The sequence below is a fragment of the Mesitornis unicolor genome, unplaced genomic scaffold, assembly GCF_000695765.1.
Source record: "Mesitornis unicolor isolate BGI_N332 unplaced genomic scaffold, ASM69576v1 scaffold24784, whole genome shotgun sequence".
NCBI lineage: Eukaryota > Metazoa > Chordata > Aves > Mesitornithiformes > Mesitornithidae > Mesitornis > Mesitornis unicolor.
The window spans coordinates 1-27,349 of NW_010179757.1; the positions used below are offsets into that span (position 1 = coordinate 1).

General features: G+C 38.0%; 1 protein-coding gene across 1 annotated transcript; it reads left to right on the plus strand.

The window, feature by feature from the left end:
• Positions 1-96: 96 nt before the first annotated feature.
• Positions 97-22,618, plus strand: CHFR (checkpoint with forkhead and ring finger domains, E3 ubiquitin protein ligase). Its single transcript, XM_010182894.1, has 17 exons — positions 97-232; positions 2,295-2,394; positions 8,150-8,259; positions 11,684-11,743; positions 11,920-12,132; positions 13,113-13,328; positions 13,915-14,071; positions 14,339-14,493; positions 15,076-15,238; positions 15,723-15,865; positions 16,275-16,394; positions 16,707-16,790; positions 17,510-17,580; positions 18,536-18,623; positions 18,797-18,904; positions 19,976-20,048; positions 22,327-22,618. The coding sequence occupies exons 1-17, from the start codon at positions 97-99 to the stop codon at positions 22,367-22,369; spliced, it is 2,040 nt and encodes a 679-aa protein (XP_010181196.1). The 3' UTR covers positions 22,370-22,618.
• The last annotated feature ends 4,731 nt before the right edge of the window (positions 22,619-27,349 follow it).

The window sequence follows — 27,349 nt, forward strand, 5'->3', positions numbered from 1 at the left end:
GGCTGTCGGCCCCGAGCGAGCCCTCTCGCCCCCAGGGTGCTGTGTGATGGTGGGGTTTGAGTTCGCTTTGTTTGTTTTTGTCAGATGTGAATCCAAATGGAGCCGTCGGAAGGAGGCGAGCAGAGCCGGCAGCAGCAGCAGCCCTGGGGGAAGCTGATCCGGCTGGGTGCTGATGAGGCAGAGCCGCACGTCTTGCTGCTGAAAAGAGAATGGACAATTGGTCGGAAGAAAGGTGGGACAGGGACACGCTGAGCTGGCGTAGGGCGGTTCGGGGGATAGCGGCAACCATCCCCTCCTGGCCTTTAGCACATTAGAAGGTGGACTGAAACTAGTTGGGTGTTGTGCTCTCAACTGTTGGAGGTGTTTGCCAGACAGTGTTTTGTTCCTAATTTAACTCCTGGCGCTGTGTAAAGAGGAGGTTTTACACTGACCGTTTGTTTTTCACCAGCTTGTGATGTGTGTGTTTAAAAGCGAATATGGCTTTAGGTTGTTTGTGACAGTTTGTACAAACAAGAAAAAGCAATTGTTGATTCGTAAGGGTTTCCGTGTATTAATCATGTTTGTGTTCTTATTTCGTTTCTGTGGTTAAAATAAGTTGGAACTGCAATGCAAAATGCTTGTGTTTCACAGAAAAGAAAACACCCACATAAAAGCCCTTAATTCTTCTGGCCATATAAAGATTGCTAACAAGTACTGAAGATTTCTCTGAGAGTGGATTTGAAAGCTCAGAGTCTAGGGCTATTGCTTCTTGACTTTATTTTAAAGGACTTCATGCTTACTGTATTTAAAACAATCGCTGCAGTGTTTTGGTTTGTGGTTTTTTTTATTCTGCCCTGACGATGCTAATTTTCGTTTCCTGTTCATCAGTTCAAGCTATTTGACTGACCAGTCACATTCTGTAAATAGTCTTGAGCAAACACCAAATGGTGTAGCTCTATGAGAAATTCAGGTAATGTATTGTAGGAAAAATATTTTGCCTATTTACATTTAGTAATATACATTTAGATAGCTTATCTTTTTTTAAGCTGTAGGTAGGCTCTTCAAGTTGAGGTCTAGTTGAGGGTTATCTTGTAGAAAAAGAATAATTTTTCTGTATTCTGTTGTTTCCGTAATTGTTTGCTAATGGATTAATAAAATTAGTGTTTATGAGAACACCAAACTTTTGGTCATAAGTATTGGAAAATCTTCAGGAGCGTTGTAAGTGCTTGTTCAGAGCATTTTGTCCTTCCTGCTCGCATATGAAAGTCTAGGTCCACAGAGTAGAATGAAGATGTTGACATGCTCCTGAATAAATTTAATCTACTCACTTTCAGTGGGGTTCCTAGCATCGCAAGTTGTGTGGCAGCAGTTAACTCTGTAGCTGTTGATTGCTCCTTGAATATTAGGAGTAGACTTGTCACCAGCATATGTAGTGGCTGTTGCTTTCCTTCTGGATGTGTTGCTCTTGCAGACTGGTACATAGTGTGAATAGGCAGAAGTGAATCATGTTTGTTCATTGTAACTTTTGTGTAAGCAAGTACTTTGAGTCATTGGTGAGACAGATCAGTGTCATACACAGGGAACCTTCAGCACTGCCTTGAACATTCAGTGTTAAAATGAAACAAAAATACTAGTTTTGCTCAGAGCCCTGGAGTGGTGGGTAGGAAGGTATCCGTCATGTAAACATTGTTACACTTCTCCTGTGTATCCCTAAACCTTAGTCCTGGATTTTTGATCTCTCTTCATCTTTGTTAACATAATAGTGCTGTCAACAGAGATGAAGAAAATTTTCATATTTAAAAACAAAAGAAAAATACTTTAGCACAGAACAGTAATACTCTCTTATTTATCAGCTGCTAATTCCTACTACTCCCCCCAATGTTCTAGGATGAAGCAAAGTTAAATTCAATGGAGCACTGTTATAATGATGTGGAAACAGAGCTGGATGCTCTCTGATATATGGCTCTGGAATTTAGATTGAACATTTCAAATATGTGTGAATTTATCTCTGTACCACTCTAGACCAGAGTAATTGTGATTTGATTTTCATCTGTAAGGGCTAGGATTAGGAGGGGAAATGGAACTAAAACATCTTGAAATGGTTGAAAGAAGCTTATATCAGCATCTGGAGCTATCTCACTGCTTGTATTTATGTTTCAAATAGACTGTGTTGCTGCCTATGTACCAGTAGAAGTTTTGAACTATTGCAGATGTACATGAGTCAGTTTGTTGTACATTTATAGCCATGTAGAATGCTGATCTGTCTGTGTAATGTGTATTTTTAAGCACACTAGGAAATCTGTTTTCTTTTTAAGGTTGTGACTTATCTTTCCCTGGCAACAAGTTGGTGTCTGGAGATCACTGTAAAATCATAGTGGATGAAGAATCTGGTCAAGTGTCATTGGAAGATACAAGGTTGGTTCTTCTGTGAACTTCTACTCTTACTGTCTTTTTAGTCTGTGAAGTAAAATCTTGTGTATTGCTCAAGGCATCAATCGGAAATCCTTCTCTCTCTTCCCCCCCCCCGCTTTTACATGTAGGTTTGGTGAGTTTTGGCTCTTTCTAAATATTTTTTAATCTACAAACTAATTCATAGTCTACTGTATGAAAAATACTGTTGATGTTACAGTTCTGTATGATATTTCTTTAGACTTGTGAAAAAAGTTATGCCAGCGTTCTTAAAAGCTCTGAGCATGAGCATGCCTCATTTCAGGCACTTGTGTAGGAGCAGTGATCTCAAAGCATAAAATACCTGTGGAGTAAAAATCTGTACTTGTACATCCTTCTAGTACTCAGAATATCAGTAGCCTATATACTGTAGGTAATTTAGCAGTCTAGCAGTTGTTGTGGGCATGTCAGATGGAGATTAGAGCCTATTCAGTCTAATTTAATCATAAAAGTTGTTTGCTAGTTTTCTACTATTGATCCTTCAGTTTTGTTTTATTTTTGTTTAACCAAAATGTTGTTTTCTTTTCTGAGTGTTTCTGTGTTAAGTTAGAGGTGTGGGCACTAAGGCCCCTAATGTAGAAAGACTTAAGCACATACCCCACTGGAGCTAGGGTTAACAAGCTAAGATAGTTCAGTGGAACTGCTTTTAGTATATAAAGTTCATTAGGTACTTCTTCATGTACTGAAGGCCAGTGAACTTGCTATACTGGTGAGGCTATTTCTTGTGGAGTTCTGCGGCTACTGTGGGAGTACAAATAGCACTGCAGGGGTTGGGGGTGCTTTCCAGTGGATTTTAGTTTTCTAGTATCCTTTGTAAAATTTGAGATGGGAATTTGAATGGAATCGTATTTCTTAGGAGGAGATTGTAACCCTCTTCATATTTTCATCTGCTTTGTTTTTGACAGGACTTTTTGTCTTAAGATTGCAGAAAGCTTCTGGTTTATTACATTTTGAGAGCTCCATGACATTTTAAAATGCTTCTGTAAACCACATTCTTTTTCTGCCAGGTTATTGCAGTCAGTAAAGAAACAAATAATGCTTTTCTGCCAGCTCTCCCCATTTTTAATGACTGGAGGGCATTTTACCCAAAGATGAAGAAGACACGTCAAAATATATTGATGTACATACATAAGGAAGAAACTTCACATTTGAGGTTGTGAAGGGAATGATGCTGAATCTCTGTTCCAGCATCCCAGAACACAGTTAAATACATTGTTCTGGTAGCTCAGAGTTAGCATCAAATACCTGCTGAGCCTTTGACAAAAATCCCTCCAAGAGTATTCTGAAGAACCTTTGAACTGTCTATTTGAATGGCATGCACAATTTTAGGGGGCATTGGCAGAATGTATGAGCCTTAGTTGACATTCTTCTTTCAGCAGAATTTTGGCACCTCTGCTCCTTTTCTGTCTCTTGACATTAGGAGCTTTGTTGATACTACAAGGATTTTTTTTTTCAGGGTGAGGAACTCCCCTCCATATATTTATATGGACTGTGCATTTATTTTCATTTTAGTTTCTCTAATTAAACAGAACATACAGAATTATTCAGGTTGAAAGAGACCTCAGGAGGTAATTTAGTTCAAACTCTGTCAAAGGTGGGCCACTACTGGATCTGGACTAGGTTGTGTAGGCTTTCTCTCGTCAGGTCTTGAAAACCTCCAAGGAGCCTCTCAGGGCCCTTATTCCAGATCTTAATTATCCTCATAGTGATTCCCCCCCCCCCTCCCTTGCATCCTTTTTGAATCTTCCTTATTTCAATTTATTACTTTTGTCACCTTAGTAAGGAACCAGTCTCTGTCTTGGTAACTTCCTTATAGGTAGTACTTCTCCCAGGCAAAACAAGCCCAGTTCTCCATGTCCCTTAGCTCCTACGTCTTGTGTTCCAGCCCTCTGGTCGTGTCAGTGCCTACCCACTGGACTTGAGCAAGTTTATCAAGACCTTTCTTGTACTATGTGGCCCCACATGTAATATTATAGATGTGGACGAATGCCTTCCAAGTAAAGGAGAATAATAATCACTTCACTTGAGTTTCTGGCTACACCCCTATTAATACAGGCAAGTGTGCTGTAGGCCAGGGCAGGCTGCTGACTGATGCCTAGGCATAAGTCCAAGGTGTATGATCTTATGCTTAGTCATAGGATCCACCAGGAGCCCTTGCTGGCTGGTCTGTAGCGTGTACTGTTGCAGATGGTTTTTCCATCCCAGGTGCAGGACTTGGGATTTGTCCTTGCTGAGTGCTGTGATGTTCCTGTCAGCCTATTCCTCTGGCGTGCCTCTGAATGGCAGCCCAGCTCTGCCTCTGCTTTGCTGTCATCCACAAGCTTGATGACAGTGTATTTCTTCTCCACTTCTAGGTTGTAGCTAGAGAAAAAAACCAGGACAAGTCCCTGCATAGATCCCTAGGGGGCTTATACTCCCAGGACCCGTGGAATACGATGCTAAATTTTGGGGAAGATATTGGGACTATCCTGGGATGTCTAGGAAATTACTTATAATTGTCATTCTCCAATGTTATCCTGAATTTCAAGATGTTTCAAACAACAGGTCAGGCTATGTTTGCCTATCATGGCAAGCTCAGAACATAGCTGGGAATCTAAGCTTGAGAAACCATCCCTAGTTTCAGTTGTGTGTAACTGGTGTAATTAATTTAGAACAATTACATGATAATGCAAGCAAAAGGAATTGTGAATGATGCAGAAATGATACTGCCTTTTTTTTTTTCCTTACACATGCATCCCCCTCCCCCACCTCGAGGAAAAAGGCACAGCCAGCAGAAAACTAGCAAAGCCAAATTAAAGTTAATTTTCTATATGATATATTCATGGAAAGGTGGGGCTTGTTACAGTAGCAGTGCAATAGAAAGGCTGCACCTGTGGAGTAGTACCAATTAGCTGCTTCTGCGTGTTATTCTATGTATCTAACAAAAAAGAATTGACATCCTTTATGTGTTCTGCTTGTTTGTGAGTTCGTATGAAGTGTGTCTACCGTTTACTGAATCAAGAGTCTAGACAGGTTGGTATGTCTGCTTGCAGACGACCCTGTTCTTCTGGGTCTTCCAATGTTTGCGCTGAATATCAGATGAGCTCAAAAAAAATCAAGCAGTCTGAAAGAAGAAGATTTTTGAATGTTTGAGTTGGCAATACAGATGCCCAGAGTCCCAGAAAAATACTGCAACATCAGCTTTTTCTTTTCTGAAGTGGAAAATAGCTTGGAAACTTTGCTGTGGTCAAGCTCAGATTTTTCTGGTGAAGAGGAATGCATTGCAAGAGACAGCTAGTGTGGGACAGTTGAACTGGGTGGACTTTGTTTCTGTATTGTAGCTAAACCAAACAGTATCATCAAATATATGTAGACAGCCAACATTGCGTTTTATCTCCCTGGTAGCATAATGAGTTCTTGGATATACTTTGGAAAGAATGACCATAAATTTGCAGGTGAAAGAAAATATGTAGGGAACTCAAAATTATTGAGTATACAGAAGTTTGGAAATAACAAAAGCCAGGAGTTAGGACTTAGTACAATAAAATATTCACAGACTTGCCCCTTCTGTTGGGCTGTGTTTCTGCTTTATTTTTTAGACCATGCGCTAGTTGCTTTATACTGCTTGAAAGAAAACAAAGCATACAAGCTGACCTACCGCGGTGGAGGCAGCAGTTGGCTTGTGCTAAGTGAAAGCAATTGTAAGATTCTGCATTTTGAAAAAGAAATTTTAAAGACCACTAAGGTGATTTTTTTTGAAGACCTCCTCTTGTTGTGTTTTGAGATTTTTTTAAAGGTTTCTAAGTAGTAAGTAATGTTTCAGAGCAGGTAACTATTTACACAAGACTGATACTCCGCCTTTGTGATAGGCAAACAGGTGTTCCCTTTCTGTGGGTGAATTGGAGGTTGACCTTCAGTTGGTGCTGTCTGCTACTAAAGCCTCTTCACCCTACCAGTCAAAATTATTTCTGTGAAAATTAAAAGAATGGGGACTGATACAGTGCAGAAGGGATTCTGTAACTTAATGGAATTCAAAACTTAGTTCAGTTTACAGTGTGTTCAGGATAATATTCATTTAAATAGCAGATAGTGATTAAATAAGTTATTTTATAATTAAATATTAAATAATCTTTTAATATATTATCAGTAGTATCAATGTTAATTTAGAAATGAGCATGGTTTTTGGCAGACTGACTAAAAGGCTGTTTTCCTCTTACTTGCTAGACTTTGGAGTTCTTTCAGTGATGTCTCTGTTCTGCGGGTTCTTTGGTGCTTACGTCTTTCAGGCTAGTCAGCATCTGTATGCCTCAGGTAAAAGGGCAAGCTTAAAATAGTTTTCTTGCTTATAGAAGAAGCTTGAAGATTCTTTAACAGAGCAAATATTGAGGTGACTCAAAGGTTTTTGTTTGTTTCTTGATGTTTAAAGTAGCATTGTAATTTTTTTGTATCTTATGTGGATTCGTTGATTGAACTGTGATGTTGATAGTGAAAGCAGTCGCAGAAGTAAGAGCAGGAACTGATACCTCAATCAAGACTTGCTGTAGTGATTCAGAAGGGGCTTGCTTTTCCTTTTGGCTTTTTAATGTAATGCTTTTGACACTGCCCAAAAAGGTCAACAGTATGATGTTCTAGTTTTCTTTCTCTGTTCATGTTACTAAATGTCAAGAGATTTTTTTCAGGTTGCTTTTGAAAAGAAAAGTAATGAGAAGGGAAGGTGGTTATTTCTAAATAACGATCCCTCTCCTCTAGAGAAACTGCTCCGAGGAAGCCCGTGTTGTGTCCTGGGCACAAATGGTGCCTCCAGGAGATGGCAGCAGAGGTTTGCTGTTATTTCATGCAGCTGCTTGCTCTGCTGAGGGGAAGAAACAGGTTTTCTATTCATTTATATTTGGTACTAATTACTGAGATTTTGAATAGCAGAAGTCTGAAGTTCTAAGATGCTGCAGCCCTTGAAAGAGTCTAACTGCAGATGAGCTGGAATTATTCCGTACTTGAATAGCTTGACTCGGTTATAAAACACTCGTAGCTTGCATACAAAACGTCACCCAGAGTGCAGGAGATACCCCCATTAATCAGCAGTGCTCTGCATTTTCCTCTTCCTCAGTTTAATTTCTTTCATGAGTCTTGGAGTTTTTATCAATATCAAAAGAATTAATTCCAGCTAATCTTTTAATTAGGTATAACTGTTTTTCCACATTACTAACTTCTCACTTTTGAGTTGCAAACAGTCTTAAGTAACCTCAGAATTTTAGGATTTTTTCTATTGGAAGCAAGAGGGGAGAAACAATAATGCCACATGGCATCCCTGGCTGTACAGGAAAAGTTCCTTTGTTGCAGAATGTCTTAGGAGATTCCCAGTGCTAATTTGAAAGCATAACCTAGAACTTTTTGAATAGACTCCTATTGTCCTGTCCTGTTTCATACTGAAAGGGTGGAGATTATTGTACAGAAACACTCATCTAATTATTTTGAGATGGTGGCTAAATGTCAGGGATCTCTCGTCTATCTGTTTGTCAGCTACCGTCTTTTTATAAGTAGCTGCAAAGGAGCTTTGAAGTCCTAGTTGCTCTGCATTTCTGTCTTTGGGAGAAATTTTTGTTTCTGGACTTTTGATTCTGGCTTACTTTTATTTTTTTGAAAGTCAGTAGTTTTTATTCATTAAGAGTATCTTGTGTTTTCTGTTCCTTCTCCTATGCAGTTGTGAAAACACTTACGCTAAGTTATCTTCTCTTTCTTTTTACAGTACTAATGGAACAGTCATTAATAAAATGAAAGTAGTTAAGAAGCAGACATACCCTTTACAGACTGGGGACGTGATCTATGTTGTTTACAGAAAAAATGAGCCAGAGAACAGTAAGTAAACAATATTTCTAACATGATGTGCTTAATTCTTTTTGAGTCATGAGAGAAAATAGGTATCAGTACAATTAACACAGAATTACTCAATTTTGAGAAAAATAGTTTGTTAATGTTTAAAACCAAGACTCTATATAGAGGTCATGGATGTGTCAGTTTTTACAAGGACAAGTCTGAGCAACTGTCTGAAATTGAAATGTGCCTAGAAGTAGTTTTGGAAGAACTAATGCACGGTAGCTTATGAGGTCCTGATCACATGCCCAGTGCTGCTTTTAGAAGTCACATTGCTAGGGGAGTTAGTGGTACTTGATATATCACATTGAAGCAGCTTCTGGCACCAGAAGAAAAGGCTGCAAAAGCTTTTTGTTTTCTTTTGTCTTGTGTGGTGTTGTTTGGAGTCTTTTTGTTTTAAAGAGGAAAGAGACAAAATGAGGGGAAGGTGAGGAAAGCCCCATAGTGAAAGTAGAGTTTGTAAACCTGGAAAAATATTTGTGTGGTCTTAAAGAAGAATCATGCCTCATGTACCTATAATTCTTTTCAGGATGATGCAATTGAAATAACATAATTAGGGTTGTTTTTTTTTTTAAAGTAAAAGTTAATAGAGGTCCTTCTTCAAGGGTTTTTGAATAAGCCAAGCTATTGTTGCGTAAGAGGTAATGTTCTTTCATGTGTTAACTGAATAGAAGTCAGGAACCAAGGTTGAGGTGGAAATACTCAGTTTTTGCAATGGAACAAAATTTACAAAAGATTTCGTGAATAATCTGTGGTGGCATCTGTCTTTAAAGATGATCATAAATGATTTGGGAAATTATAACTATTGAGGCAGCAGAATTTTAATTTCATACCTTTTCATTTCATACCATTTCATGAAGTTATACAGGATCACTAAATCCACTGCTGACGGAGATGATTTACAGAAAGAATTTAATTGGTTGTTATTATGAAATAACAGATGGAGTTCAGCTTTGATAAATGGGAGGGAGAGAGGGAATGGGCAAGCGTTTTTTTTTTATGTATGTATTTGTGGTGGTTTAAGCCCAGTGCATAACTGAGCACCACAATGCCCCAAAAAAGGGCTAGTCAAAATATGGACTGGGGGGGCTTCTCACCACTTAAACAGGTCACAGGCAAAATGCAGACTCATCATAAGTAATAAAACCAAAACAATTTTAATTTGTTACCAACGTCAGAGTAGAACAATGGGAGATACAACCAGATCTTAAAGTCAAAGCACCTTCCCCCGACCCCTCCTTTCTTCCCCAGCTCAGCTTTGTTCCCTGTTCCTTCACCTTCCCCCTCCCCTTTGCCTTGAGGCGCAGGGGGATGGGAGTGGGGGGTTCTAGTCGGTTTCACACCATGTGCTCCTCAGGAGTAGGAAGACAGCCCAGTCTCTCTGCTTCCACTTGGCCCCCTTTCCATAGGGGAAGAAGGCCTCAAAATTCCCATACGTGTCTGCCCACAGCTGCAGTTTCGCTCATGCACACAGCTGCTTCAGCCCAAGTCCACAGAGCTCCAATCTGGGTCTGCCCACGGTCACAGCTCCCTCACACACGAACTGCTCCAGCACGCACTGCCCGCAGTCACGTCAGGGGCAGCCACTGCTCATGTGGCCCTGCCCCACTGCTGAACTCCATGGGCTGCAGGCAGTCGACCCGGCTCGCCATGGGTTGCAAAAGGGGAACCTGGCCTCTGCGTCCTCCTCCTCTCCCCTCTCCTTTCTTTCCTTCAACCGACCTTGGTGTTCTTCAGAGTTGTTCTCCTCAGGCCCCACTCTTTTTTCTGCTGCAGGTCTCTTCTGATGGTTCTGAAGAGTTCCCAGCTCTCTCTCTTTTTGGGCTGGAGTTGCAGTGGGGCTTAAGCTTAAGTTGCGGTCGGGCCAGCCGAGGCTGCGCCACCCGCACTTGGGGTCGCTCTGGTCAGGCCTGTGCCAGAGATAGAGGGAAGCATGCCCTGCACCCCCCTTAAATCCATGAATTCGCAGGGGCGCTGATTGGCTTGGCCCTGGTCAGAGATGGGTCTGACAAAGGAAAAGGGGGAGCTTTTCAGGGAGCTTCTTTAAGGTCCATCTCCATAGCCCTTCCCCCGTTACCAAAGACACAACCAAAAACCCCTCACAGAAAAAACCCAATACAGTATTGTTGTGCCCCAGGTGACTGCTCTGTCCATTACCATGCAATTCTTCTTTTAGTGTGAAGTATGTAATTTTAAAGTTTTAGTAGAGAGCACTCACTTTCTAGAAAAGACTTTAGATGAAAGAGGCATTTGAAATGTTAATTCTCATTACTGTATTTGATAGCTCTGAAGTGGAACTTTAAGGTGAATAGACAGATTTTGTATGTTCTGTTATTTTGAAGATGTACTGGGAGATGGCAGGGTGTAGTATTAGATACATTTACAGCATGATATTTAATGTAAAACTTAAGTCTATTTACAATTTTCATATAGTAATAGACTATGAAAGGTTAATCTAAAAAATTCTATATACTTACGTACTTACTACTAAAATACCTCTTCTATGCAGTTGCTGTTAATTTATAATCAGCCAGATTTGTTCTGTTTAATGTAAAGTTACAAGAAGCAGTGATAATTTATATTTGTCTCACTTTCCAGGTACTTTGTAATGAGCTGGGTCTCTGATTTCTGTTTGGGTTAACAAGTATTTGAATTACCAAGCCTTCAGTTTTGCTTTTTCAGCTTCTTCATCTTCAAAGACAGAGAGAGAATTTAGATTTGGCTTGCCTGTTTGGCTGTTCTGAGTAGTTGAAGGAGGCAATACTCTTAATTTTTTATCAGAAGAAGGGTTGCTACAAACTAAGAGTCTTATTTGCTCCTAGGTGGCTGGAAATTAAAAAAAGTAGCAAGTTAGGGGGATCTTTGGAAACGTATTAGGTTGAAGTAAGTGAAGAAAGGAATATTATCTAGTTGGTTTTATTAATAGATACTAAATTAGTTTCTGGATGAAACTTACGGCATGTCTTAATCTGTATTTTCAAGGGTTCATGTATTTCACAAAGAAATGAAATTAAATTGATTGAAGAAGTTGAGAAGTGAGCTCAGAAATAATAAGCTTCTTCGAAGACCTTTCATTCAAGTATCAGTAAAAATACAGTTTGTTCTGACAGAGCAGATTTTAGGGTTAAAAAAATATTAAGTCTCTGGTTCCATAGCTGGTGTAAGTTAAACATCACACAAAAACTGCTTTGCCTGGATTCCTGAGAAGAAAAAACTTTGCTGTGCTTTTCCTAATTGCCTCCCCAGTAGGAGTAGTAACACTGTACTGTAGAGGTGACCCCTCATTTGCCTCTTCCATTGTCAGACACTTTGGGGAAGCAGCTACTTGTGAACAGAAGTTGTTTGTGAGAATAATGTTAGTTAAATTTTGTGTAAATATTCTGGTCAATATTTTTTTTTCCTTTTTCAGATGTTGCTTATCTTTATGAATCTTTAAACACAAAACATGATGCAACTCAAGAACTAGTAGGTAAGGAAGTAATTCAAAATCCATGAAGAGAAGCTAAGTTCCAATGCTTAATGTAACCCTCTTGAGAGAGTTTGATTCCTTGGAATTTTGAAGCCATGATCTGGTGACTGTCGCACAGATTTTTTAATTTTTTCTTTTTTTTTTTCTTTCTTTTTTTTCCCCCTTTCCAACTGTAGAAGTTAATGTAGAGAACCAATGCCATGTGACCAAAGATACCTCAAGTACTGGAAGAAGTAATGATGAGACCCAGATTACCTCATCACCATCAGCTACTCAGTCTTGCTATGAGGAACCACAGCCATCTACTTCTACATCTAACCTCTTTAATGCTTCTTCTACCTCTCTTATTGAGTCTGCATCTGTGCAGCAGGATGACCCTTCTACTTCTGGTAAGAATTGTGTCAAGTATTTAAAGTTTGATATCCCATCAACTGTTAAATGCCAGTTTTGAATTTTAACAGATTAATCTCTTACCACTGTCTGGGTCTTTAGCATTTGCTTTCTAAAGTTCTAGTGAAAATACCAGGTGGATATGTGCATTTTAACTTTCTCTCTCTGAGTAGGCAGCATAAATCCTGGTGGATGAGTAAGGCAGTTGTGAGAATTGCTTATGCTTAGAGGGGCAGAAGATGCACATAAATCCCAAACTGTTCTATCTTTACGGTACGGTTTTGTAGCGGAGCACTGGTTACAACTTAGCAAATCTATGTGGCTCATATAACAAAGTCAGTACGTAGGAGTGCTCATGCTCGTGTAGTCACTCTGGTAAACTACTCTAATTGTGACTGTTACTGCTGCCAATCACCAGTCCCCTTTCCCTTGCTAAGGCCAAAATATACCACATGGATCCCTAGTCTAGTATCTTGTGTTATGTTGGCAAGTGTAATACCACCGTGCTGCGTAACTCTTAAAATAGAACTGGAGCAAGAATGACTAATAGAAAATGGCATTTGTCAACAGCTCATTAGGACTTTTTAAGCATACTTCTATGAAAACAGAGCTTTGCACTTTGCTGTGATCCTGACCTGTTATGTATGATCAATATTGCATAAATACTCTGCCTGGCATCTTTGTCAGGAAGACCTGGTGTGGATAATAGTCTTATGAATACTCTACAACTTAAAGAGGAATGGGGATTTTAAGTAGGGTTACACAACTAATATCTTGTTTTTCCCCTAAGTCTTCCAGTTAGTCAGACTGGCTCAGAATGCATTTAGTAGTTATGCAGGCATTGCTTATTTGCTCCACTTTTTTCCTGTTCAGATGTTTGGATTGATGTGTGTGTATCGTCAGTGTTTGAGTACCTTTTGCTTTGACATGTCCCATATCTGTATGCAGCTATGTTCATGTTTCTGTTTTTATTTTCCAGGATCTCAACCCTCAGTTTTCACTCTTGTGCCTGCTTTCCCCATCTTGGAATCTGTGTGTCTGAGAGCACTGCATGATGAACATGAAGAGCTGGATATGAATACTGAAGCTTCTGCAGTCACTTCAGAAATCACTGACAAAGAAAAAGCAGAATCAGATTCTCAAAGGACAGACGAGGAGGAAGGTTTGGAACCTGCTAAGAAGAAACTAAAAGGAGGCTAGTATACTACAGTACTGCACCACCTACCCTGCAGACTCTTATTTTAATGTTATAATTGAAAGTTAGTTTAAAAAACGTAATTAGAAACTTCAAGCTGTGTCCATGTTTCATAGAAGCTCAGTGATATTAATGGAAACATAAGGATCTGTGCTTATTTGTCTTTATTAATATGAAATAAATTCAAAATGCATGCATATCAAACATAGAAGGTCTTGAAAGGTTTTGTTAGTAGGGGATAGCTAACTTCTTTCCTCCTCGCAATGTTATTTTATGTTTTAGTATTGTAATAAATAAGAAAAGTAAAACTCCTGGCTCATTCCACACCCTCCTCCCCCAGATTGAGTCAGGTCAGCTGTCACCAGTCTTTCAATTTGTTTCTTCTTATTGACTTGATTTCTGGTCTAGTGAAAATGTCTGCAGTAGCACAAGCTGTTATGTGTAGAGCAAGAACCTTTAGTGGGACCATTGCCAGCGAGCAGTGAATCAGTGTATATTTTTCAGGTCTTTTTTTTTAACACTTAAATAAAAATAGATTTTAAAAAGCTTCAAAAACTACATACTGTGGCATCTTCTGTCTTTGTAGATGAAGATGCTTGTCCAAATCTTTCACCAGCAGCTCCAAGTGAATGTATAATTAAAATTGGCTCTGAAGATGCAAAAACTTCAAATGTGAAACCGGATAAGATGGAAGAAACATTAACTTGCATTATCTGCCAAGAACTGCTGCATGACTGTGTAAGGTATGTGTGCTTGACAAAGGCTGTAATCATGTGGTAATAATATAAGAAGTTCAGCGACTTCTGAGGAGGCCAAGAGATTTAGAGTTTTCACAAGCCCTTCTGAGTCCCATTTCACTGTCCACTCCTTCCCCTCTCCAGCCCCCCTACTGCAATCTGTGTATTCAAATCAATGCTGAACAGTGTTTCGAGTGTGATGAATGTATCAGAAAAATGAGATTTCTGTTTTGACTCCATTTCTGTCATTGTTTTAATGTTTGTGTTTTCCAGCTTGCAGCCCTGTATGCATACTTTCTGTGCTGCGTGCTACTCAGGATGGATGGAAAGATCTTCTCTATGTCCCACTTGTCGTTGTCCAGTAGAACGTATTTGTAAAAATCACATACTGAACAACTTGGTTGAAGCTTATCTGATTCAGCATCCAGGCAAGTTGAGCACTGTGTAGCAGAATCTGATGTACTTCGCACGTTAGCTGCGTAATTGGCGTACACACAAACTGTTGTCTATTAAATTTCTATGCATGATTTATACTTTGCTATTTTCTCTGACATGGCTGTAAGAAAACATGTGCATTTAATATGACATAATAACTTGTAATATTTCAAACGCCGAGTGAGAATTGAAGGTGATTTAATACTATCACCGAGTATGCTAAGAATTCTTAATTTTATTTTGCTGCTTAGTCATGAGAAGGATATCAGTTTTATCAAATAAGGCACACTGATTGGTTAGGCCATCTAATCTCAGATACTAGTCAGAAAGACTTGAATGTGGATTTATTTAACTTTGATCATGGCCTCTTGAAAACAAAACTTAAGTTGTCTGATACTACGCTTCCGTTAACAGAGAGGGGAATTTAACTAGGATGTTCTAGAACTCTGTTACCCAAAAAAGTTTTATGGAAATGAAAATGCAATAATCATAACTCTGTTAATTAAGTAGGATGGGGGATTAGGGATGTGAGGTGTTGATTTTCTCTTGAAATTTGAATTTGGTTCTCATGCCAGATAAATGTCGTAATGAAGATGATGTACGTAGCATGGATGCTAGGAATAAAATTACTCAAGACATGTTGCAACCTAAGGTGCGGAGATCTTTTTCAGACGAGGAGGGAAGTTCTGAAGATTTATTGGAATTGTCAGATGTAGACAGTGAATCTTCAGATATCAGGTACATCTATTAAAGTTGTGTGTTAAATTAGATTTACTCACGTTTGAATGCACAGACCCACAAATGGAGCTAGTTTCACAAATGCTGTTATTGCTGATAGTGTTTCCATGAAAACTGCTGGATTGAATCTTATTTTTCTTTTCAGGTAAGTTCATTTTTACCATGTCTGAAGTGGAACAGAACTCTTCATGTAGATAATTATTCCAGCTTGGTTGCTCTTATTCTTGTTCATCTCACTTCCAGTCACACTGCTTTTCTTTTTAACTACTTGGGGAATACTACAAAATACAAAGTTTTTCTGTTGCAACTACATCATTCTTCACAGCTGTGAGGTACTGAGTTATGTAAACTTCCATATGTTACTGGATGAAGAAATTCCAAATTTAATCTTTGAAAGTATGATCAACCCTGTCTAGCATAGGGATATGAGTTATGTTTACATTTGTTTGGTGTGATTTACTATGACCTTATTTTCTTCTTTCAGTCAACCATATATAGTGTGCAGACAGTGCCCAGGGTATCGAAGGCACTCTGTTCCAACTCTGCCTAGCACAGGCCAAGAGACAGAAGCAGGAGGAATGCAAGCACTGGGAGATGCGCCATCTACATCTGCCAACTTCCCTACAGGTCAGTGTCATGAAGTCTTCTCAGTAGTGTAATGCTAAAATACTACAACCCATACACCCATTGTGAACTAAGCAAGCTCACTCTCAGTACTGGGAGAGTAACACCACTTCACAGAGCTGTCTTTGCAAATAACATGAGATATGGCCGTGGTTTTTCTGTGGTTGTCCAAAATAGATTGCTGATGGTTGGTAGTTCTTAAACTGTTCTACATTATAAAATATTTCACACACCTACATAGTTTAGAAGTCTGAATGTCATTTTTCTGCTCTTTTTTAGAATCTTTGTCTAAATGATATTGCTTGTTTGTTGCTGATATTCACTAGGATTCCTAGTCTAGATTGCAATTGTGCACGTTGTTCAGTCCATCTCTTTTTTTTCTCTCTCCCCCCCTCATTTTTAACTCAACTAGCTGTCCAGGAATATGTGTGTCCTGCTCAAGGAAGTCATGTAATATGCACCTGCTGCTTTCAGCCTATGCCTGACCGAAGAGCAGAGCGTGAACAGAATCCTCATGTTGCTCCTCAACAATGTGTGTAACTTGTTTGTTTGTTTGTTTGTTTATTATCTTGGCTACAGAACTAGAGCTCTCCTTGTTTTTAATTAAACTTAAGTTTAAAGAGTGTTCTTTATTTGAATATTTATCTGGACTCTTGTAGTGACAGCATGAAAGAATCTTTCTTTATAAAATTATTATTCCTCCACAGAATGTACTTTAAATGAGAAAGTTCTACTTTTTAAACCAAGTTTATCAGAGCTGTATTGTCGCTGATTTACGAGAACAGTAACTGTTGGGTTTTGTCATGTGCAGGTCCTTACAGAGGTTTTCTTTGCTATTTTACAGGTACAGTTTGTCTGCAACCCTTCTGTCACTTATACTGGGGCTGCACTCGGATGGCGTGTTTTGGCTGCTTGGCACCATTCTGTGGTATTGTGGAATAATCTGTTTCTTATGAGTGTTCTAACTTTGCAATAATATCTAGCTGTCTTGAACCTTAGGTAATTTAAGAAATATAATAGATTAGTTTGTAGCTCAGTTGTGAAAAAGGAAACAAAGTCTGTGTCCTCACATCACAAACATCAACAAAAATCTTGAGTGGTATGTGTCTTAACTTTGAGAGGATTTAACCTCTTCATGCCGTACTGGACTTGAAAACTACACTTATTGAGCACAATGCTTTTCCCTATAAAAAGAATTATGGTGTATTTCAACCTAGTAAGAGAATAATACAAATCAATGCAAGAGCACTGAACATTGCATGCTAACTGATTTGAAAATAACATTACCTTCTTAAAAATGCAGACTTCTGAAACTCAAGGGTTTAGACGTTTTTTTAAACTCAATTAGAACAGTTGAAATAACTTGGCTGCAGTTTGAAGCTAATGGAATATGGTTTGATAGCACTGTTAAATCGTGCAGATTAGTAGTAGTGTTTGTGGACTAAAGGTGAAATACTAAAATCTCAATGTCTTGTCTTTGCCTCTAAAATGTATATATCACATGCTTTACCATATGTTGAGTGCAGTCATTTACTCACATGAGTCTGTGCACATCATTTCAGGAAATAGAAGAACCTTCACAAAGTGCATGAGGGCCATGGAGTTGGGGGAAGAAATAGTAACTTCTCTTTTTCTTGTTCTGATTAGAAATTAATCTTGGTGATAAGTGTTTAGATGGAGTCCTAAATAACAACCACTACGAGTCAGATATCCTAAAGGTATGTTTAAGAAACATTATGGATGATGCATAATAATAAATGTGCAAAATTTAAGATGTGCTCACTCATGAAATGATAGTGATGTGCTGCCCAACAGTTTTCAGTGGCAGCATTGTGTCACTTGCAGCACCTAATTCTAAAAGTCAAATTCGATGAGTCTCAAACGTTCAGCTAGAGCAAAGTTGTAGGTACAGATTGGAAGTATTTTGGGGTGTTAACTTGGCTCTTTCAGTCTCTCTGTAAGAGGGTGTTGTATTCTAGAGATGCATTCCACTTCCCGTACCACCCAGTTTAACAACAAAAATCACTTTCATGCAATCCTGATGTTTCATTTCACCTATGTGTGTGTCTGACAGATGCCAAGAAGGCCAAAATTCTAGACATGTCTTCTGCATTTGATTTTAAATGACTGTTAGACACACTGTAGAATTCAAATATGTTTGGTTGTTGAATCATAAGAGAGTTTTACTTGTATGAAGTATTTGTTAGGGAAGTCAGTTTCAACAGTCTAAAGTGTAACATCCAATCTATTAATTAATGAGAAAAATAATTCACTAAAAATATTCTAGGAAAACAAAACTTGTTCAATATTTTTTTCCAGACAAGCTAAATTTCAGGCTAGGTTGCATGGAAAACATTTTGCCCATACCAGAACAGCCTTATCTAAATTAGGTAAACTGGATGAAATCTTGATTTAAGGTAAATGAGTGTGTGACTGGAATAAATCTATTTGCGTTCTTTTGACAAAAGTGGAGATCTTCTGAAAAAAGATACTAAGTGGAAGGCTTTATTGGTGATCTGAAATTATCTTGCTTAATTTTTACATGTAATCATCATGAACCCATTTTGAAAAACTTGTTAGATCTAGATTTCAAAATATTTGAGGGTAAATGGCTTGGTCACTCTTCAATGCTGAAGATTTTTCTAGATTAAACACTTAAATTGCTCTTTTCAGGATTACCTGGCATCCAGGGGTTTGACATGGAAAAATATGTTAAACGAAAGTCTCTTAGCTCTTCAAAGAGGAGTTTTTATGTTGTCAGGTATGTGTTATGTTCATTTATGTACATGTGTAACTCTTTATGTATATATCTCAGTACTATTGTCAAGAGGTTTGGAGTTCTTTGTATGTGACCAGTGCCATCATGACGTTTTTGTTAGATCTGATTTCTCAAGCCTTACACTGACATTATGTACAAACGGGTTTTCTCCTCAGATTACAGAATTACTGGGAACACAGTGCTTTGCTACTGTTGTGGCCTTCGCAGCTTTCGAGAACTTGCCTACCAGTACAGGCAGAATATTCCTGTTGCTGAATTGCCAGGTAGGGATTGATTTGCACAGTAAGGGAGAGAAGTAATTAAAGAGTTAAAGTCAGTTTTACCCTTGTATCCATGTTATTTTTAGCACCTTCAGTGCACATCTCTTTGAAGGGCTAATATCTTATGCTGATTGCTTTACTTGTCAGCTCCTGTGTTTCCGTATAGTTATTGTCAGGCTCCCTAATGGAAGTATGATTTCTCATCTGTAGAATAAATACATCTGCGTAGTGAAGAGAGGAATTCAGTAAAATCCAGAATATAGTCAACAGGAGCTAGTTGCTCTAGTTTAATTTATTTTCTCATTTAAATACACCAAATGATGCACCTCCTGAATAATTTCACATTTTAGCAGCTCTCAACAGGGAACAAGAATGTTTTCATAAATTAATTCTAAATCTGTTTGCATTTACAGTTTTAGTGTAAAATAGCATGCAAGCAACTGTTCCTCTTTCAATCCTAAATCTGCTGGGAACAGAAGCTCTTCCAAGAGTCTACTTTTAACTGTTACTTTTGTCCGTCTAGTTCCTGTTGTTAGCAACAGCCTCCCTGTCTTTAACTGTCGATGACTCTGCTTCTGCTGCTGTTCATAATGAAGGATAGTCTACCTTGTTCCTCCTTAGTGTTGATTTTCACTTTAGCATAATGGCCTGCTGGGTGGCTGAGTTGCAATGTGTCTAAAAGTGGGGGAAGGAAACAGCAAGCTCTACCCAGATTAATAACTTTTTCTAACATTTCATATGGAAATGCACCTAGGCATATGCCCAGTGTCTTAAACTGCAAAGTCCATCTCTAGTAAACTAAATGCTAAAATTTCAGTTGACAGCACTGAGAACCAAATCCTTTCATTGTAAGTCCAATATTCAGAATTAATTTTTGGTCCTTCACTACGTATTTACCATGTTTCTAGAAAGGTGAACCAATACAGTTTACAGTCATTTCTTGGCAGTCATGTCTTGTTTCTCTACAAAGCCTGCTCTGATGAGTAACCACTATTAGCAGTGGCTTAATAATCTACATCACCTTATTTAATTACTTCTGTAATAAATGTAGCATTTCATTTGCTCTTTCTGTAGTGACTGTCACTTCACGTCCTGATTGCTACTGGGGGCGTAACTGTCGAACTCAGGTCAAAGCACATCATGCCATGTAAGTAACACAACTTAGAAAGTGGGTTTTGTTTTTGTTTCTTTTTTTAAAAGACAACAAGAACAATGAAAAAACAACCTTTGAAGTGCCAGGAATTGCATGAGTAATGCTGTTGCAGCATAAGCAAAAATTGGGTGAGCTTTGGGGAGATTTTTTGTCAGTTTTGTTTTTAACACAGTTTTGGAATAAGCCTTTGTGCATGTCAAAAGGGCACAGTTATCACCTCTAATTTGATGTAACCCATTGCTGACACTTCTTGAGTCTTGTTTTCCAACCACAACTCCCTCTTCGTTCCTATCCTTCTTCTGCTGAAGCAGCTTCTCGTGTGCTCATGTCTGGGTGCTTCTTAAAAACACTGTATATACAATAATGAGCCCTGTGCAATTTCCATTTGAAACTGTAAGAGACTCTTCTAGTCAAGTGCAGCGTGCTTTGAAGGGATAAATTGGTGGGAATAATTTGCAATAAGAGGCACAAGAGAAGTTTGGAACATGTAACATTATGAACCTGGTGTGGCTTTAAAGTGCCTGGTTTTGAAGGGGTTTCTAAGTCTTACGCTTCTGACCCAAGCAATCTGGCATATGATGGAAATTAAATACTGACCCCAAAAAGAGATTAACCCTGTACTTCTCAGGTGTTTTGATACATCTAGGGGACATGGACTCCTGGTATCTGGTCAGTCATGAGACATGTCGATCCAAAATAAGTCAAGGTCCTCGATTTAAAAAAATATCGAGACCACCGATAACAAATATGTTTTCATTCTCATAAAAAGATGCATGTGTGGTAAGACAAATATTAAAGACTTGTAAAACAAAACAGAAATTATCTGCTGAAGAGCCAACTGGTTCTAGGGAGGGCAGAAAAGTCCTTCTTGCTTTATGAATAATTCTCTAAATTCTCAGTGCAATTTAAGATAGAGGAGCTGTTACCCCTTACTGAGAAATTGCTTTAATGAATAGTAGATTCTGCAGTATCTTTCTAATGCTGCAGTGAACATACACACTTAGCATAATTCCTTTAATATTTCAGGTACTATGGGTTGAAAATAACCAGGCTGTACAGCTCATGTAAGAAGATCATAAGAAAGACTTGTAAAATATTCATCCCCAGTCTCTTACAAATTTGGAGGGTTTTAGCAAATAACTTTCAAAAATAATTTGGGATTTAAGTTGCGGATGTAATTTAAGGCACCAGTACTATCTATAACTTCACACTACAGGAGTGTCTATGCTCCCAGAGGAGATTTTTATTTGAAATGTTAGAGAATTAATTCAGTATCAAAGCACTCGCCAGTCTTCTCTGTTCATATTGTGGTGGATAAGTCTATCTAGAATGGAAATTACTGGTTTTTTTCTTTTTTTTTACTTTTTTTTCAAGCATTAGCTGTTCCTAGAACTTAGTTCCTAAAATCCCTAAAAGCGAACAATCTTGTCATGCCACTCCTAGACATCCCGTTACCTTTTCTTACCGAGCTAAACTGTTTTGCTAAGTAGTTTGGTTATGTAAGCAAGGTTTCTTTCTAATCTTTGATCTAATTCAGCAAAGCTGAAAGGGAGAAAATTTAATGGTCTCTTTTGCATCATCTCTTCACATGTATATGCATATACACACTCAACACCCTAACTCCTGTGTCAGTTGTGTACCAGGGGATGCATAACCCAAATAAGAGAAGAACAAAGAATGAATAGTGAGATGTTTTTGAGGATTGGAAAGAGGTGTCTCGTACAAAATTGTATCTGTTTAATTCAGGAAGATGGGCTTGCCCTTACCATAAAACCTAAATAATAATGAAATAAGAATTCTCATAAGAATGAGAAAAACATTTTTCTTTCCAGAAGGAGATTCTAAATCAGTGAAAGAACATGTTTATGTTGAAATGTATTGTTAACCTGGTTAATTCTAGTTCCTAGTAATGCTGTCTATTAAAAATTACTAATGTCTCATAGGGCTAAATTATTAGCTGATTCCTCTTCTAATTGCCTTCTGGATTTGAAGTATGCAGAAGTAGAGAGGAATGCTTTCAATAACAGGTTTTCTGTGTGCATAATAAAGCTAAGAAGGGTTAAGCAAGGAGAGGTGTTGAAAATCCTGTCACAGATAACACGGTAGTAGAGTATGATCTGAACAAATTCTGAAAAACAGATCTGTTATTGTGAAATGTTCTGCTTTAAACTGTTTAGCATTTAAAATACCCTGTGAAAGATGCTGACTCTTTTGTTGCCTGACTTCTGAGAGCTTTGTTACTTTATTAATACTTTTTTTTTTTTAATTGCAGGAAATTCAATCACATTTGTGAACAAACACGATTCAAGAACTGAATACTTGTAGTCTGTAGAGAGGGGACAAAAACCTGTTACACTGCTTGTACAGTTTAATGTTTCAGGGGATCTTCTCAGTTCCCCCATAGCAGGGAATCAATAACTTTTGCATCAGGTAATCTGATGTGAACTTTTGAATTTGTAGAATTTTACGGCTGTACATGAATAAGGTAGATTTTTTTTTTTGCCCAAGAAAGTCCAGCAAGCATTGCATTCCATCCTCATGACTACAGCATCTGTGTCACTTCAGTGAAGAACACACACACAAAAACCAGCCATATCTTGGGAAGACCTAAGAGTAAGGAGTGTATTTGCACTACTTGTGAAGAAACTAAGAAAAATCCTTAGACTTAAAAATGTTTGAAGTATCTGATGGATATTTCAAAAGCCATTTATATTTAAGAAGGAAAATGTCAGTGTATATTTGTAACTGCATTTTGCGGTAGTCTGTGATTTTGTTGCTACCCATTGCATTTGGGCTAGAAACCATGTTAATATTTGCTTTAAAAAAAATTCAGTCCATTAAACAGCTGTTTCAACTTAAAGCTTCTAGCATATGTGCAGTGTTATAGTGAAAGCAGTACGATTTCTTAGTTTAATTGTGTTGATGCTTTTATTCACATTCAGTTAACAAATAATTGCACAAATATCTGAAAATCACATTTAAAGTTGGGGTAATACTTGAAGCAGAACAGACTTCTGCTAATATTACTTCTGTAGTGTTTTATATCAGAAGACCAAACAGCGCTTTTGCCGTAGAGCAGCCATTGGGACACACTGGTTCATTTTTTAATTTCGTTTTTGGTTTGGTATGCTAAATATGTACCTCTGCCATGCAGCTGTTCTCTAGCATGCGTACACTAGTGAAAACATAGAAAAACCTGTAATTTAAAACAGAATATAGCAGCTTTACTGAAAGGAACAATCTTACGGAAAATAATTCAGTTTGGACAAATCATAGCAATATGGAGGCATTTCTGGATAGGGATATGGATGATGAAGGGGAACACTGGTGTCACTGACATAAAAAAATGTAGATTTTATTTTCATGCCTTCTGCAGAGCTCATTCAGGAAATGTCCCAAGCACCATTTAAAAAAAAAAAAAAAATCCCATTGCAACCCACTCATCCCCCAGATTGGTCTGGTCTGGTCTGGTCTGGTCTGCTTCATCATAATCTGGTAGCTAATGTTGACAAACCTCGACTGGGACCAGTTTTTCTTTTTCATCATACCTAGAGGGGTGAAACAGAATGAGAAGAAAACATACAAAGTTACCTCTGTAGATAACATGTTGTTTTTAAGTATGCCTTATTTTATGGGAAGGATTTATACTTCGATGTTAAAAAGTGCACACACAAAATCTTAAGATATATTGGAGCACAATTGATGCAGCACATCGTGTCTACTGGTGTCAGCGAATTAAGCAACTACTTCCAGTAATGCACATCTTAATATGAATGCTGATTAGAATGATGCATTTCTGTCTAGATGTTTATTTTTTAGAATAGCTGTTGCAAGGATGGGTCTGTTGACCATGCCTATATGCTATTAAAATACACTTTGGCATGGACTTCTCTTCCTAATCTCTGGGCATTTTCTCCTGTGAGTAGGATTGAAATTGGATCTGGAATAATACTTGAAACTTCTTTTAACAACAACAGTGCGTTTCTGTCTTTTAGTATTATTAACGATGTTCTGTTGCTTCTGTATTTGTATTTTATGTTTAGATTTTTTTAAAGGTTATTGTATCTTCTCAGGACAACCATTCCCAGCTGGTTTTGATCTCATTTTCATCTCTGGCTGTGCATGTAGCAAACTGAGTGCAGTTGTGGAGATCAAGCCTTTGCACATTATATGCAGGAATGTGCTTTGCATTCTCATTCACCACTTCCCACACCTCAGATGGGCTTTCAGCATAGACTTGTCACTGTGCTAGTGTTCAAGCCTCTTGTGCTGATTTTTTTTTTGATGGTCAAGAGTAATGTGTCTACAGTACTACGTACAACCTCGCTTGCACTTACTCAAGTTGTATTTGTACAGGGATGTATTATGTGACTTTAAGGGGGAAAAAAAATAGAAAACAACCAACTGGGGGAGGGAGGGGGAAAACCAAACAACAGAACTCATGTATGTAACATCTAAACTACCTGTGCAGTAGAGGTTCTTCAAATTCCTTTTATAAACCCCTCTTCCTTTTCCCTGTTACAGATAATTAATCTGCCTTTCTATGCATATAGGGTTGTGGTAGTGCAATGGAATGAAGGGGTTTTTTTGGTCATTTATATTGAACCAGGAAGAGATGAGAAATTACCTTGCAGATGGGGAGGGTGAATAAATCCTGATCTTTATATGCTCTTAAGTAAGTAAGAGTATCTGTCATGGGTATTACATACTCTATACTTTAGACCTTTTTAAATGTATGGTTACCAGGTGATAGTTAATGTGATAAATGTATGAACTATGCTTGGTGTAATTGTCTAAATACTGTAAAGGTGCAGCATATTTTTAACCTGTCTAAAGCACACCCCCACCTCCTTTATAAGAGATGTTTGGAAGCTGAGCATGAAATGTGGTAGAATAGATGTTGTGAAAACAGAGGTGGTTATGATAGGGTTTGACATAGTGGTGAACAAGGTGTATAGTCTCTCTCTTGGAGAAAGTTCTTTTATAAAGAAGGTGGAGAGTAGTTCTTCCAGTTCTCTTTTGTGATTTTATTTTTTCCTGAACTAAGAAGTTATTAATTAAAAAAAAAAGAAATCACTGAAGTGGTCTCTTTGTGTTTCTTCTGTGGCATATTCTCTCACCGCAGGAATGGACGTATGCAATCCATAATGCTTGGTCAAGCCATTAGTTATTTGAATGCTGAGATTTCACAACTAAATACTCTTGAACTTGTAGTATTTTTGTCATTCCAAGAAATTTTCTCAAGATTTCTTAAAAGTGTCAGATGATATCACAGAGGATCATAGGTATCTGTGCAGAATTTATAACTAATGGTATAAGTGAAAACCTATTAAGTAGAATTCATTTTTGTTAGCAAGATGACTTCAAGACGCTAGTAAATGAAGTTTACTACTTTTTAAAAGGTGGATACTATTTTAATTTCTTGCAACACTGTAAACAGTGAAGTGACAAGCATTATACCACTATTGATTTAACAGCAGACTAGAGAAAATTGCTGTTACATTGTGTTCACCTTTACAAAGATCCAATTTGTATAAATGATAGAATTTCAAGTGACTACTATTAGTAGAACTGGTTCTGAATAGAACTTTTCCCTTGCTGAGTAAATAGGAGGACTTGTCTGCTCCCCGTTCTGAGGTGGAAGACAGTGATGCCAGAGTTGTTAAACTTCAAATTGCAGCTTTTAACATCCTAGAATTTTTGCACTGCTGCCATTCCGACAGTTGAAGCTGGATATCCTTTAATGTTGTAGCTAATCTGTATTGTTCTTAACTAGCTGTCATTTGTTCTTCAGACTCAAGAGAAATTCAGCTTCATGGTTAAGTTCTGTGAAAGTGCTGTGTTGTTCTATACACCATAAAGGCAAGCTGATAGACCTTAAAGCTTGTAATGGTCTTGGCTGGCCCTGCACTTCCATTGGTGGATTTAAGTGTTTCATACTCCATTATGTCAACAAATGACTTGTAACTAACGCAGTTTGAGGGAGCTACTGATTTTGGATTTATGCCCTATCAGGTGATCGGTTCTGGCACTGCATGAGCTTTTTCAAGCACTTCCTCTGTAAAGAATACAGGAAGGTGGTAGCATGGTTGTGAGAGAGAATACAATATATGGCCTTTTGCAGCTGGAATAGCTGACTGACAACATGCTCAACTCTACAGCCAGTCTTGATGTGAGAGTCCTCAGTGTGTCTCAAGTATTAGAATCAGCAACTATGTAGGGTAATTTGTGTTTAAGCTCTGATACTGTTTTCCTTTAATAGAAAAATCTTGGTATTTGACACTCAAAGATCAATCATCATTTCATTCATTCTGCTAAAATACATCCATTTTGTATCAATTTCTAGGCTTCAGCAGAACTGTTTAGTGCAGATGGCGTAGCCTGCAGCAAAAGCTTAGGGAGATGAGTTGATTCAAGTAAAAGGAGTTAGGCATTTGAGAAGAGAATGCTCAATTCTAAATTATGCTCTGAAAATCTGGTTTCTTATGGCCTTTTAGAAACTTCTGCTGGAAGGGGGCCTTATTTTGTACAGTCTGCCCTCTAAAAATAAACCAGCAGTACTGTGTTACTGGAAGTTAGGAAAAGGCTCTCTTGGTTTTAAAAAGAATGTGTGGGGATTTTGCATTTTTTCCACCTATTTTATCGAACATTCTTTCTGCATGATGTTTGGGAGCTGAAATACCACTTACACAATTCCAAGGAGTAACTTCTGAAGAAAACTAATTAAACTATTTCCCACAGCAATGCTTAATATGCAAAGATTGCTTCTAAATCTGCTTTTCAGGTCATCCTTCTTTTCTTCACACTTCACCATTTTGACTTTCAATGAGGTAATTTCACCCTTAAGCTCATTAGTTTCCATAGGAAATGAATTATAAAAAATGCTAAGTGCGCCGTATGAGGTTTAACATCAAAGACATTTCTAGACAGACCATGAATATATGTTGAAGCTATATTTGGTCTCTGTTGGGTATTCTTTTCAGTGCTGCTGAGTTTCAGTTGCTTGCTTTCGTTAGGTAAGTGTTGGCTTAGGACTTAGCTTTTTTTCCTTGCAATCCAAATTAATCTTTAATTGTTTAGAATAAAATCTAGTCGCTGACTGGACTATTTCAATCAAATGTTTTGTTATGGCCTATGTGCCCTTCTGATGGAAAAAACCAAACAACCAAACAGTTATGAGTAGGATGCTTGGTAACCAACTTCTCTTAAAGGAAAGTTAGATTTCTGAAAGGAAGCCTCAGTCCATGTTTCTGCTAAGAGGTTATAAATGGATTTTTCCTGCTGAATGCTACTCG